The sequence below is a fragment of the Elephantulus edwardii genome, unplaced genomic scaffold (genome assembly GCF_000299155.1).
Source record: "Elephantulus edwardii isolate Elephantulus edwardi_28Jun2011 unplaced genomic scaffold, EleEdw1.0 scaffold00121, whole genome shotgun sequence".
Classification (NCBI taxonomy): Eukaryota; Metazoa; Chordata; class Mammalia; order Macroscelidea; family Macroscelididae; genus Elephantulus; species Elephantulus edwardii.
Genome location: NW_006399871.1, coordinates 1,044,774 through 1,058,214, shown reverse-complemented (window position 1 = coordinate 1,058,214; position 13,441 = coordinate 1,044,774). Strand labels below are relative to the sequence as shown.

General features: G+C 40.7%; 1 protein-coding gene across 2 annotated transcripts in view; it reads right to left on the bottom strand.

The window, feature by feature from the left end:
• Positions 1-449: 449 nt before the first annotated feature.
• IP6K1 (inositol hexakisphosphate kinase 1) overlaps positions 450-13,441 on the bottom strand; it is a 58,206-nt gene continuing 45,214 nt past the window's right edge. Inside the window, exons 2-5 of one of the 2 annotated variants that reach the window (XM_006892895.1) lie at positions 6,893-7,103; positions 3,883-4,064; positions 1,774-1,949; positions 450-1,190 (exon numbers count right to left, since the gene is read on the bottom strand). In XM_006892895.1, coding sequence (XP_006892957.1) covers positions 657-1,190; positions 1,774-1,949; positions 3,883-4,064; positions 6,893-7,103 — 1,103 coding nt within the window. In that variant the 3' untranslated portion in view covers positions 450-656. The remainder of the gene's footprint in view (positions 1,191-1,773; positions 1,950-3,882; positions 4,065-6,892; positions 7,104-13,441) is intronic. The other variant, XM_006892896.1, reaches the window with a different exon arrangement.

Below are 13,441 nucleotides of genomic sequence, written 5' to 3'. Positions count from 1 at the left end.
GAGGAAGAACATGGTCAAGTGCCAAGGGGTGCCCAGGGAACCCAAGGGCCTGTTCTCTGCGTGACTTGGCCTTAGCCCAGCTTAATCTGACACCCATGCCAAAGTCAGAACTAGTAAGTAGGGTCCAGCTGTGTGCAGTTGGACGTGTGGCCCCTGGGGACAGCTGTTAAAAGAGCTGGCTAACCACCAGAGCACAACACTGGAAAGCCCTCAAGAGACAGGCATCCAATCACCTTGACTTCTGGGGAACAAGGAATAAGGGGGCACGGAGGGCCCTGCACCAGCCCAGGGCTTCATTTTACCATCCAGGGCCCTGCAGCCATAGACCCCAGAGATCTAGGCAAGCGAAACCCATGACCACGGGCACCTTGTCACTGCTGTGAAGCCCACAATGGGCACCACCTCCTTCCTACGTTAGCCTGGATACAGCAGTCAGAGCCATAGAGCTAAGGAGCCCTGGCTGAGAGGATATGTGTGCTGCCCTCCTTCACTGCATATATATGGATTCCAGGCTACAGCTAAAAACATTTCTTTTAGTTTACACCAAAGAGAAATATAACCCTTTAAAAGCAAAGTCTGTGTGTCCTCACGGTGAGTTCAGAGCGATGGTCCCTGCCTGTGGGTGAAGAAGGGGTTCTGGGCGCCCATAGCTGGGCCTACTGATTTTCGTCCCGCATCTGTTCCATGATGCTGATAAGGTTCTCCAGGCCAAATACATAGCCTCGGTCTGGCCCATCATGCACGGTGGGGTCATCCCGGAAACCCTTGAACGTGCTGTGTGCAAAGTCGATCATGCGGACATCCACCTTGGGAGGAGAGGGGGGGCCTGCCTCAGGGCTGGTGCTGCCAGGGCTGGTGCTGGAGCCACACGGTGATGCCACTTCTGGGAGCCCTATGTCCAGGTGCTTGAGACGCATCTCGGACCTGCGGTCCTGAAAGGGCTCGGGCCGGCACTCCTTTCCATCATAGATGACCAGCAGCGAGCTGGAGTAAAAGCGGTAGGAAGCCTGCCGCTCCAACACAGCTTTGAGGCCCCGAAGTTTGCTCAAGATGGGCTCAAAGAGGTCACGTCGCAGGTCCAGGCCATTGTGCAGGTACTGGTAGAGAGCATTGCGGAACCCTTCGATGGAAAGCCCCCGGCCATAGTACTTATTCCTGCAGAGGTAATGCCCTGTGTCCAGCTGGTATACCTGAAACCCCAGAAAACAAACAGGGTAAGCCCGAGAAGGTTAAAGATTTCATGGAACCCCCCTCACCCCCTGGACAAGACCTGTCTGGGGTTAGCAGCACAATTTACTGTGGATTAGAGCTCTCTACCAGCACAAGCACTACTTGGAAAGTCCTCTGACCACTGTGAGATTTCCCCTTCCTCCCTGAAGTAGGAGAGTCCATGTTCACCCTGAGATTTCCTACATCTAGGATTACAGGTTCTCTATAATCATGGTCAACACTGAAATACAGCTTAAAGCTGCCTTGGTGCCAAGCTGGACACAAATTATCTAGAAGTGTCTTGCTGACAGGCAAGGGTCTCCATTACCCCAACATCCAGTGAGCACAATCTCATAGTAAGGGCTCAAGAGAGGCCTGAGCCTGATGTCTAGATCAAGGTCAACAGGTAAGAGGACTCAGGCATACAGCTGTAAGAACACACTTAGCACTCTGTGGAGGTCTCACCCTTTCAGAGGGACCTCTGGTCCAATGTGGAGGAGAGAGGACACTAAGCAGAGGTGGCAGGGAAGTACATGCTCCTAGGCTCTTTCTGGGGCAACTCACCTGCATGCCACAAACCCTGACACCCAGTGTAGCGGATGTGCTCTGCTCGCACTTCCTCATCTGTCGGGCTGCCTTCTCAGCAGATGCGTCATCGCCATGCTGCCGGGTGCCCATCTTCAGGTCCAGCACGCAGGGGTACTTGAAGTGGTGCACCACATTCTCCAGCAGAAGGAACTCTGGGCCACAGTTAAGAAGAAGGATGACTACAGGCATCATGAGTCCAACCAGGAGAGCACAGCCAAGACTTTCTATGAAAAAGTGTTCTTGGCTAATACCTTCTGTACTCATCTCCACAAACTCACAAACGCTGGTTTTATATTAGTACGACCTTATTTTTATATCATTCTTCAGAAGTGCCTCACAGGCAGTACACAAAGCAAACATTTGGCAATTTCTGACACATCCCTGTTACTTTTGATAAACTAAGGCCCTATTCTGGCCACTATCTTGTCTAAGCCTAAGAAATACCGAAGACAGTTTTGCAGCACGAACACAAAAATGGGGGGAAATCAAAGTCTAATATTCCCAAATAATCTTTAGAATAAGCTGAATCTGACTTTCTTCCTTGCCATTTTCTTGCTAGATTGAAAACAAATGGGATGTATAAACTTATCCTTTAATACTTGTAGGACCTTCTGTTCAAAACAGCTCAATGGGCCGTGCCTCCAGCATCTATATCCAGGTCTTTTACATAAGCCTGCTCAGTCCAACAATGCAATGTCAATTTCTTTTTTTTTAAAAAAACTGTTTTTTTAATTGATATTTTAACAAAAGTTTACAGAAAACTTGGTTTCTATTCATTCACTGTTGCACATTTTCCTCCCTACCCCCCAGTTTGCTTTTCTCTTTAAAAAGATTCTTTCAATGTTGCACAATTTCCTACCTCCCCGAGTCTACTTTCTTATTCTGGACTGTTGTCATGCATTTTGTTTTGTATGACATGTCATGCATGCCATGTTATTATTTAACACCTAATCATAAATTTCTTTTGGACAGTTCTTTACCTCATTTATTTAAATGCAGTGTTCATTATTTATCCTCCCTTTTGTTTCCCCCAAACCCCATGTCATTCCTGTTTTTTAACAGTGGCATTATGCAGTTTTTGTCCTTTTGTGATTGAGATATTTCACTCAGCATAATGGCAATGTCTATTTCTATGTTCGGATAAAAGTCACATTCCCTAATTCCTTACATTATTTTAAAACAATTATATTGGCCTTTTATTAAATCTCAATGCTGTAATCTAGAAACAAGTGATGATAAAACTTGAAGGCAGTGAGAAAATACCTCCTGCTGCCTGAAGAGTGAATGCTTGTGAATCCTGCTTGGTCACTCGCTGGCTCTAGAAACGACATAACCTGAGTGTCCATTTCCTCATCTGTAAAATGGTAGTAATCATCATCATTCCTCCCTCTTAAGATTGTTGTAAAAATTAACTGAGTAAATGCTGAGTATGAAGAGCACAGCACACTTTTTGGCAATGGCTCAGTGACATTTGCCTACTGCGTCAAAACACCAAATAATACTGTAAGTTTCCCATAAAACTTTTTTACCTTTACCATCTGCAGACTGTTTATGCTGTACAAGGATGGTGTTTAGAGAAGTAAAACAAAATACACCAACCGAAAGAAAATGTATTCTTTTTCAATCACTGGTTTTCTTTTGGAAAGGGAAAAACACACGTGGATACATACTCAGACCCTTTATTCTGATCATGCTCAATATGACAGTTACTGGCTCTATGGTGCTATTTCATTTTTAATTAAAATTTTTAAAAGTCAATTCCTTGATTACTGTAGTCACATTAGAGTGGTCAGTATGGCTGGTGGCTGTCATACTTGACAGACAGAAAACAGAGTGCACAGATAGAGAACCTTCTATCACCCCAAAGTGTGCTGCTGCGTCGCACTGGTCTAAATAATACGCTTCAGTTTGGCCAGCCCCAAAAGACAAATCCATGTTGATGAAAGTCAGAAGAAAGTTCACACCTAGAAGAGATGCCTGTGAAGAAGGGAGAGGAAAAGAAAAGAGGCTTCCCAGAGAGGCTGGAAGGAGCCTGGCACAGGAAATGTATCAAGCAGACAATGTTGAGAGAAACAACAAGGATACTGTAGAGCTTTCGGTCCTTGGACTCAGAGCGCATGCGGCTCAGCTGCTGTTTGTGGCAGCGCAGGCTCCAGGGGTTGTGGCTGATCTTCTCAGAGCTCAGACCACTGTTGCCATCCAGCATCTGGAAGGGGACATCTGAGTGGCTGTGTAGCTCTACCTTTGGACTCTTTGCCTCCTGGGAGCTAAGAAGGAAGAGCACACACATCACCATCCTTAGCCCAGACAAGTCATCTCTGCTCTGGGGTCTTACTGCACAGGGCAGAGGAAGTCTGGATCCTGCTGCCACAAACCTAGATGCAAAGGATACAGGGGCCAGAACAATCACTGCAAGTCAATGGTACGAGCAGTGTTCCTCCAGTGTTTTTGGTTTTTGTAGACAGATTAAATGATTGGTGTCATTTACCCTAAATGGTTTACACAAATCTTTGTTTATAAATAAATGCCCAGTAAATATATAAATTATTTTCTGGCACAAAAGAAGAAATAGGCACAGAAAAGGTAAGTGATTTGCCAATTACTAGCACTTCTAGGGAGAAATATGGACCATCTCTTTCCTTGGGATTTACAACCTCAGAAACCCCATTTTAGGGTCAGCTTTGAAATTTATTTTTTTAATTTTATTATTATTAATTTTAATGAAAATTTACAGACTTCGGATTTCCATTCATTCATTGTTGAAGCCTCCTGTGTTTTCGAAGCTTGTCTCTGAAAAGCTGTTCTTTTGCCAAATTTTGTGGTAAAGGTGATGCAGTTTCACAGCAAACAAGCACTGGGTGGAGGCCGGGAAGGGCAAATGTCAGGGCATCAATAACTATCTCATCTCCTCTTTGTTCACAACACTGAGAACAGCTTCCTTTAATAAAGTTTAAAGAAAACATATACTGACCTTAGCTTATAGATACAACTGTTTGTATTCACCACCACACTTAGAATAATTGGAAATAAACAAAACAGCAGGACAGAGTCAGCCCTGAGCAGGCCCCAGAGGTTCTAGTGTTTCTCACTGGACAAGGTTGCCACTGGTGGAAAGCATGACACCATTTCAACAGGGGAATTTTACATGTAAGACCAAAAGGGATTATGGTGAGAAAGTGATTCATAAGGAAAATACTAAATTTTGCTATAATTTCATTTTGCTTGAACTTTCAACACTGCTGATCACAATGGCAAGCAAAAAACTAACAAACAAAACAAAATAAAATACCCCAAATCAAACCTACCCCTCGCCCTCACAGCACTGGTTGAAGTCCTGCATCCTGAAAGTCTGTGGCTAAGAGCACTGCAGCCATGGCAAACGCCATCCTTTTCCTGACACTGGAATGAGCTGGAGAGAGATGACAGAGCCACGACTGCTCTTGGACTAATCTCTCCTGATAACATCTCCAAAGCATGTGCATTGAAATCTCACCATTCTCACTTCTAAGGAATATGCTGGCTGTACTTCCCTCCAGACAGATGTGCTCACTCTTCTGAAGTCCACCATAGGTACAGTCAGCACAGGGTTCTTTCCAACACCGTAATTAAAGGCACGCACCAATTCTTCCATTTCCCTTTCCCCCACACTGTCTGGAGTTCACGGACATATGAGGTGCTTGGATCAAAAGGAACACGGATTGGGATCAGGTGCACCTTAGACCTCAATGATCATCTTTGCTTCGTAATGTTTTAAAGAGATCTTTTGTAGCAGATTTTCCTAATGTAATATCTCAATTATTTTTAACTGCTGTCTCCCTGGGTGTTAATACAACTCTAATCAAAATGAAATTTATGACATCAAACTTTTCTCTATTTATGATGCTGCTGCTTATTTCCAGTTGTAAGGATTTTTGGTTGAGATGTAATCCAACGTAAAACAAGGGTTGTAGTCTTTCATGTTTTGTTTACAATTCAGTGGTTTTAGTATGCTTTAATGGTTATGAAACATCACCATGAACTAATTTCAGAACATTTTCATCATCCCAAAGCGAAATATCATCTAATTCCTTCCTCTTCCCAAGCCCCTAGCATCTATTAGTGTATCTTATATCTCTATGGACTTGGATCTGCCATTATGGATATTTCATATAAACGTAGTCAAACAACCTGTAGTCTTTTGTGACTTACTTCTTCCACAGAATACATTTTCAAGGTTAATCCTTGCCATAGCATGTATCAGCTCGTCATTCCATTGTTTGGATATAACACATTTTATTCATCCATTCATCATATCTTTCTACTTTTTTGCTAATGTAAATAATGCTATAAATCTTATTTTAAAACGTGTATAAGTGAGAATGTTTTCAGTTCTTTGGATCTAAATCGAGGAGTGAAAATGCTGGGTTTAATATTTAAAGGAATTGCTAAAGTGCTTTCCAAAGCAGCTATGTCATTGTACATTTCCGTAAGCAGAGTAGGAAGGTTTTAATTTTTCTGTATTTTGTCAACACTTGCTATTGTTCATCCTTTTGATTATAGCTATCTTAGATGAAATTCACAGTATCAAGAAAAAGATTCTTGGTAAAGATTATTTTTCTGATCTATTAAAAAATAACTTTCCAATAAAACAAACAAAATTTTATAAACAGAGAAAGAGCTCATGGCAGTACTAGACACTTAAGAGGGGCTGGATATCCAAAATGGTTAAGGAACTTGTGCAGATGACCTCTCCCTGCCTTTCAGTTCTCTCCTGCAGTCAGAAAGAAGCTGGAATGGAACTGAGAATTAATGCACACAATCTTCTCTTCTAGTGTAGGGCCTGATCACCAGCTCAGGGCATCCATGCTTACAAAAGGTTGAGAGGGTTTATAGTCTCTCTTGAGTTCATGTCCAGAAAAAAGAACCACTAAGGTAATATGGCACTCAAGGGGTTGGCCACATCCAGGAAGGTAGCCCAGGAATGATGGACATCTTCTCTTGACCTTGAGTCACACTTGTCACAGTATGTCAGAATTCTAGAGATGTCCCGAGTGCTTGTTTCAAGAGGCGCAAACACATGGAGCCAACCCTGCTCACCACTTCACCTCTCCCTTACCTCTCACTGGGCTCAAGGGACAGGCTGGCTTTTTCCTCCTTGTGGTCACTGCCACTGCCCGACCGGTGAAGACTCCGGCGGGAGTGTTTGCGCCGCGGCTGCTCCCGCTCTGGTGTGTCATCTTGCTCCACAGTCTCACTTTCCACATAAGGATAGGCCACCAGGTTGATGTAACCATCACTGTCTCCCTCAAAACAGACAGACACCACGCCTGTTAACAAAAGGGCAGCAAGTCAATGTTTGGCACAAGCTAGGTTCACAAAGTACAGACTGGCACACTCTCTTACAGTAGATAAACATCACCTACCCTGAACCAACTAGAGATCAATGTGGAAACTATGATGATCAGTGGACATTACCTCCCAGAAAAGAGCTGTCATTCCCACTCAATCCCACTGTGCTATCTCCTCTCTATGATCCTAAGTATTTCTCTAACACTTAGAGCTGTCTTATGATGTTATCAATCCCTATTTGTGCTGTTCTTCTCTCTTCAACACTGTCATCCAGAGAAGTAACACTTCTCTCTCCAAGAGCATCCCAAAATGACAAATTCTTCCCACACATCAGCACATCCTAGCCTCACCATGCAGAATTTATGTCCTCCTGACATCTCGAAATTGAAACATTGTTCTGTTTTCCATGTTGTACTCATGAAATGCAATTTAGTGTGTCATTATTAACAAACAAGTTAGCCATAATTTTTTCTGGATCATTACCAAAGAAGGTAAAAAGAAACTACTTAAAAACCTAGCTCAAAGAAGAGGTTAAAATAAAGAAATAAAGGCTCTCACTACCCTTTAACTTCTATTACTTACTCTCTATCATATCACTATTAGCTACATGTCAATTTTAACACTTCCAATATCCATAATCTATAAATTGATGAGTAGTATGACTATATCAATATGCCAGTCTAAGAGGATTCTTCTCTTTGACTCAATTCCTGTTTTACATGGGCGCTGCTCCAACATCTGGGCCCATTTAGAAGAGAAAGTCCTTCAACATCAAGGTGAAATGAGTCCTTTTTTCCCTTATATTCCCACCACATTGCTTAAACTAATGGCTCATTTTAGTTTCACATATGCACACTGGCTTTCTTATGGAAAACTCTGATGGCTTAGAGGTAAGGAGTTGCACTGCAACTCAAAGGCATGTGGTTCTCATCTACAAGCTACGCTGTGAAGAAAAGATGGGTAATCTGTTCCTCTGAGGTTTGTTGTCACTGAAAACCCATTGGAGGGTCATCCAGAGAGACCCTATTAACAACAGATCTGAACCGTATCCAATCTTGTGCCATCCTCACACTCTCTGGCACACTCAAGACCAATGCTGCAGTCACTGTCAATCCATCTGGTTGAGGGTCTTCCTCACCTTAGTTGTCCCTCCACCTTTCGAAGCAGGATGTCCTTCTTCAAGAAAAAATTTCTCCTAGCAACATGCCCAAAGTATGTGAGATGAAGTTTTAACCTCTTTGCCTCCAAGGAGCACTCTGGTTGCTCCCTCTCCAAGGCGTATCTACTTGTTCTTTTAGCAGTCAATGGGACATTCAGTACTCTCTTCTAACAGCACAGTTCAGAGGCATCAGTTCTTCTGTCGTCCTTGTTCCCTGTCCAGCTCTCAGCAGCATAGCAAGTGATTGAAAAGACCATAGTCTATTTACTATCATTTTATCTCCTTCTTTATCTTTACCAAGGAGGTCTGGTGATACAATAATGGTTTGAACTCACCAGCCATTCTGCAAGAGAAAGGCAATTTGCTTCCATGTTTTTGAGCCTTGGAAATCTGATATAAGAGCAGTTTTACTCTTTTCTATGGGGTCACTGTAAGTTGGACTCAGTTCAATGCCTGAGGGCTTTAGTTTTTATGTCTTTAGTAGAGTCTCAATTTTGTTCAAGCTTGATGCCTTCTTGATGCACAGTCTTCTTTGTCTCCTGGCACCAATGGTTTTTGGTCCAGCGACTGTGTATTTTCTATCTTCTTTTTGCTGATGACCTCATCATTTAGTAGTATCTTCCCACAGGATCCTTCAGTACTGCTATTCAAGGCTTAAATTTGTTCTCCATTCCTTTCAGCTTGAAAAATGCTATTCTTTCCTTTTGCTTTCCTAAATCCCGATCTTTGTACATTTTATTAGAATATTTTAGGGAGCTCTGGTGGCCTAGTGGCAAGACACTGCACTGCAATCCCAGAGGTATGCGGTTCAAATCCACCAGATGCTCTGCTGGAGAAGGAGGGGGCAAACTCCTCCTGTACCAGTCAGATCTGATTTGACAGTACACGTAAAAATAATACAATAAAAATAAATTTTAAAAATATAAAATAAAAAATATTTTAAAAAATACTTTCTGTCTTCTCTTAGCATCCTTTAAAAATCAGTTTAGCTCTTTTACTTGATAATTTTTTTCCTTTCACGTTAGTCTATATTCTAGATAAAATTTCTGAAAGGAAGCTTTTCTATGTTGTAGATACAGCAGAAACACTGAAACTGAAAATAACACTTCTTAGTTTCCTCCAGCCTGGGACTGTTCTTCAGGTTCGGGTTTTGTTATTTTGGTTCCCCCCCTTTTCATTTCATGGCTTTGACACTTTGGAAGAATACTGGGTCATTATTCTGTTATAATGTCCTTTGAATTTTCTAATTCTTCATTATTTGACTTCTCAAAATTGATTAGTGCTGGGCGGAATGACTCACAGAAGATCCTTGAGCAGGTTTTCAGAGGTGGTAAACTGCACGGGAGCAGACAGCTCATCTTTCTCCCTCAGAATCAATGGTGGATTCATACTGCCAGAGAGGTGCCAACTTTGGGGAGCAGTACAACTATGTACACATTATGCTATTAGGGCATCATGACTGGACTTAAAGGATTTTGGGCAACTGTATCCTGTATCTCTAGGTTCACACCATGAGGTACATACATGTCTAAATGATGGTAACTTTGATCACTTTGGTTATGGTGGTATTTGTTTCTTCACTGGAATTCTATTATCTTTCTTTTTCTAATTAATGAGCAACTTAAGGGAAGACATGCCAAGTTTCACAAACTATCCTTCTTAACATGCTTTAGTCCACTACTTTTAGAATCTAATGATAACTCCTGCTTACAAAAATTACTATTGAGTTATGTGTGTAAAGGTGATCTGTTTCTATATTTGTTCATTAGAATTTTACTGTAAGGAAGAATTGTCTCTTCTCACCTGTTTATTTACATCCCTGTGGACGGATGGGTATTTATTGCTCAAAGTCTCCTTCAATGTGATACTTACGTACTTTTGACATGTACAACTATCAATTTTACTTTTTATTATTTATTCATTGTTGCATATTTTCTTCCCGATCTTTCCCCACCCCATTCCACAATGCACCCCTTGTTCCATACTTTCGTCATACATATAATACCTAATCATATATTCCTTTCACCTTGACAGTTCTTCGCCTCATCTGTTCGACTGCAGTGTTCATTATCTATCCACTCTTTTCCATTCTCTCCCCAATTCCCTCCTGTCTGTCCTATTTTTAACAACAGTGTTATGTAGTATTTTGTGCCCGAGATATTTCACTAAACATAATGTCCTCCAGGCTCCCCCATGCTGTGCAATGTTTTATTATTTCCTTAGAGTTTTTTTTTTAAAGGAAGCTAAAGAAGCCTTATTAAGGGGTCTCCCGGGAGGGATTCCTTGGTCTGCAAAGAGAGAAACAGGCAGAGGGACAGACCAGGGAAATACCATACCCTAAGGTGGATTAGGGGAGGTTTTATAGTAAGGATCTTTAGGGAGGGAAGCGAGGAACATTCCATTGTGGTTTAGCCAGATGGGTGGTCTTCTAGGGAGCAAGGGAGAGGCAATCCATGGTAGTTGAGGCTGTTCACTCCCTTTGTTGAATGATTTCCTTGTTTTCAATGCTGCATAATATTATGTGAATGTATCATAGCTTTTTTTTTAAATCCATTAATTTGTTGATGGGCATTGGGGCTTCCTCCATCTCTCTGCTATTGTAATAATGCAGCAATAAACATGGGTGTGAATACATCTACCAATTTATACCACTTCTTTTCTGTCACCACAGGATGGTCATCTTTTTCCTGTCCCCACCTAGCATTTTCTTCAACAAGTTCTTGTTCTTTTTATTTTAGGAATGGTATCTTAAAAATTCAAGATCTTGTGCTCTCTTCGGCAGCACATATACTAAAATTGGAATGATACAGAGAAGATTAGCATGGCCCCTGCGCAAGGATGACACGCAAATTCGTGAAGCGTTCCATATTTTAAAAAAAATATTCAAGATCTTGGCACTAGAGTGCTCATGGTTTCTGGGTTATCACTGCTTCTAGACCCCATCATCAGAAAGATCTAGAAAACACATTTATAACTACTACCTCACATGGACACAAAAATCTACACACATCTATTTCCATAGTAGAAGTATTTTTAAAAATTGGTTGCATGCTGAGGGCAGAAGATGGAGCATATGGACCCCAAAAGAAGAAGCCAAGCTATGGAATAGTATCAGTAATATTCCCTATCCTGGCAACAAACTTCAAAAACAGAATTTTATTTATATTATTAGTATGATCAACAGTACCAATCATCAATACTAACGCTTACAGAACTAAATATGAAGTCCAAGGCTTCTAAATCCTTAGCTCCAAGTTATTCATTTGCCAAGTATTCATGAAACGTCTACTAGGTTTCAGGCCCTGCACTCGTAAGTGTAAAGTATGAAAAGAAAGAATCTTCTGGAGCCTATCCTACTGTAAAAACAATGCAAACAGATGCTTGGACAAAATAATTAAATACTGTGCTAAGTTCTAAGAAAAAACTAAAGAAAAAGGCAATACAGATGTGGATTAGTTTTCCTTTCTAATTTTCTTCTTTTATTCCCCCCTCACAACTCAGAAATATCGATCAGTCACAATGATTGGACTGCAGCGGTATTCAATTTATCACTGTCAAAGTTTCTCTAATTTTTAAAAGTTAAAAACCAGAACACAAAAAACAATTTATTTTATACATTTATGGAAAATTAAGAAAATGTATAAAGATACAGACAAAGATCATATTTAAAAATAACATTACTTTAGAAAACCAATCCACTTAATATACCCCATTAATAGAATAAAGGAAAAGAATCATATAATCTCAATAGAAGCAGAAAAAGTATTTGATAAAATACAACAGCTTCATAGTAATAGTATCTAACAAGGTAAGAACAGAAAGTAAAAAAATCCTTCAAAAGCAGATCTGGTATATGACAAGGATGGCCAATGTCGTTATTGCTATTCAACATTGTTCTGGAAATCTTAGCCAGAAGAGACTTGGGAGCACGGGGCCATATCCAACCAAATCAGGAAGGAGGAAGAAAAAGTCCTTTTTTGTAGATGAAATGATTCAAAAGAAGAGAAAAAAAATCTCCAAGTTTCCATAAGGATGCCATTGTTGTTGCTGTTGTATACCACTGAGCCAGCACTGACCCAGAGCTGAACCTCCAGCGGGTTTTCAAAGCAGTAAATCGCACAGGAGGAGATTGCCATCTTATTCTTTTGAAGCAGCCGTTGGATTCAAACTGCCTATCTTTGTGTTGGCGCACCACAATTTCTTACCACTAAGCTACCAGAGTTCTCCACAAGAACGCTATTAGAATAATTGATTCAACAAGTGGCAGGGTATGAGGTCGGCAAACAAAATTCAATCAGGTTTCTATACATCAGTAATGAACAAGCTGAAAGGGAAATTAAGAAACTTTACCATTTACAATAGCATCTAAAATAGTAAATCTCCTAAGAATAAATTTAACCAGGAAGATACATGACTTTTATACAGAAAGCCATAAATCATCACTAAAAGAAATTAAAGAAAACCTAAATAAATGGAAAGGCATTCCAGGAGAATGGAATTAGAAGGGCTTAATATGGTGAAGATGTCAATACTGCCCAAAGCAACCTATAAACTCAATACAATTTCCATCAAAATCCCAGCAGCCTTCTCTACAGAAATATACGATTCTCAAATTTATGTTTGAAGGAACTTCAAACAGTTAAAGCAATCCTTCAGAAAAAAAAGAATAAAGTACAAGGATTCAACATTTTCAGATTTCAAAACATACAATAAAGTTGTAATAATTACAACAGTCTGGTACTAGTACAATAAGAGACATATAGAATATAAAATAGGGGAATGGAAGACAAGTTTTAGAAGTGAACCCACACATTTATGGTCAGTCGAATTTTGACAAGGGTGCCTGCTACGTCCATTCAAGATGGAAGGAAGAGTCTCTACAACAAATGGTGCTGATTTTCTTGAGATAAACCAAAGGATGATCTCAAAAGATTTCATCTTCACAGAGCCTACTCTAGGCTCTAAAAAGTACAACCTTTAAGGAATCTGAATTTAAAATGGTCAAGAGTAAACTGAGTTAAGTCATTCAGTAAAAGTTTACAATGAGGCTTGTCCTAGTAAGTCTGGTTCTGCAAACCACTGCCTCTAGAGTTGTTTCCCTGCTCCCTGTTAAAAACTTGGAAGAAAATGACTTAGTGTTTGCTGGAAAATATTTGG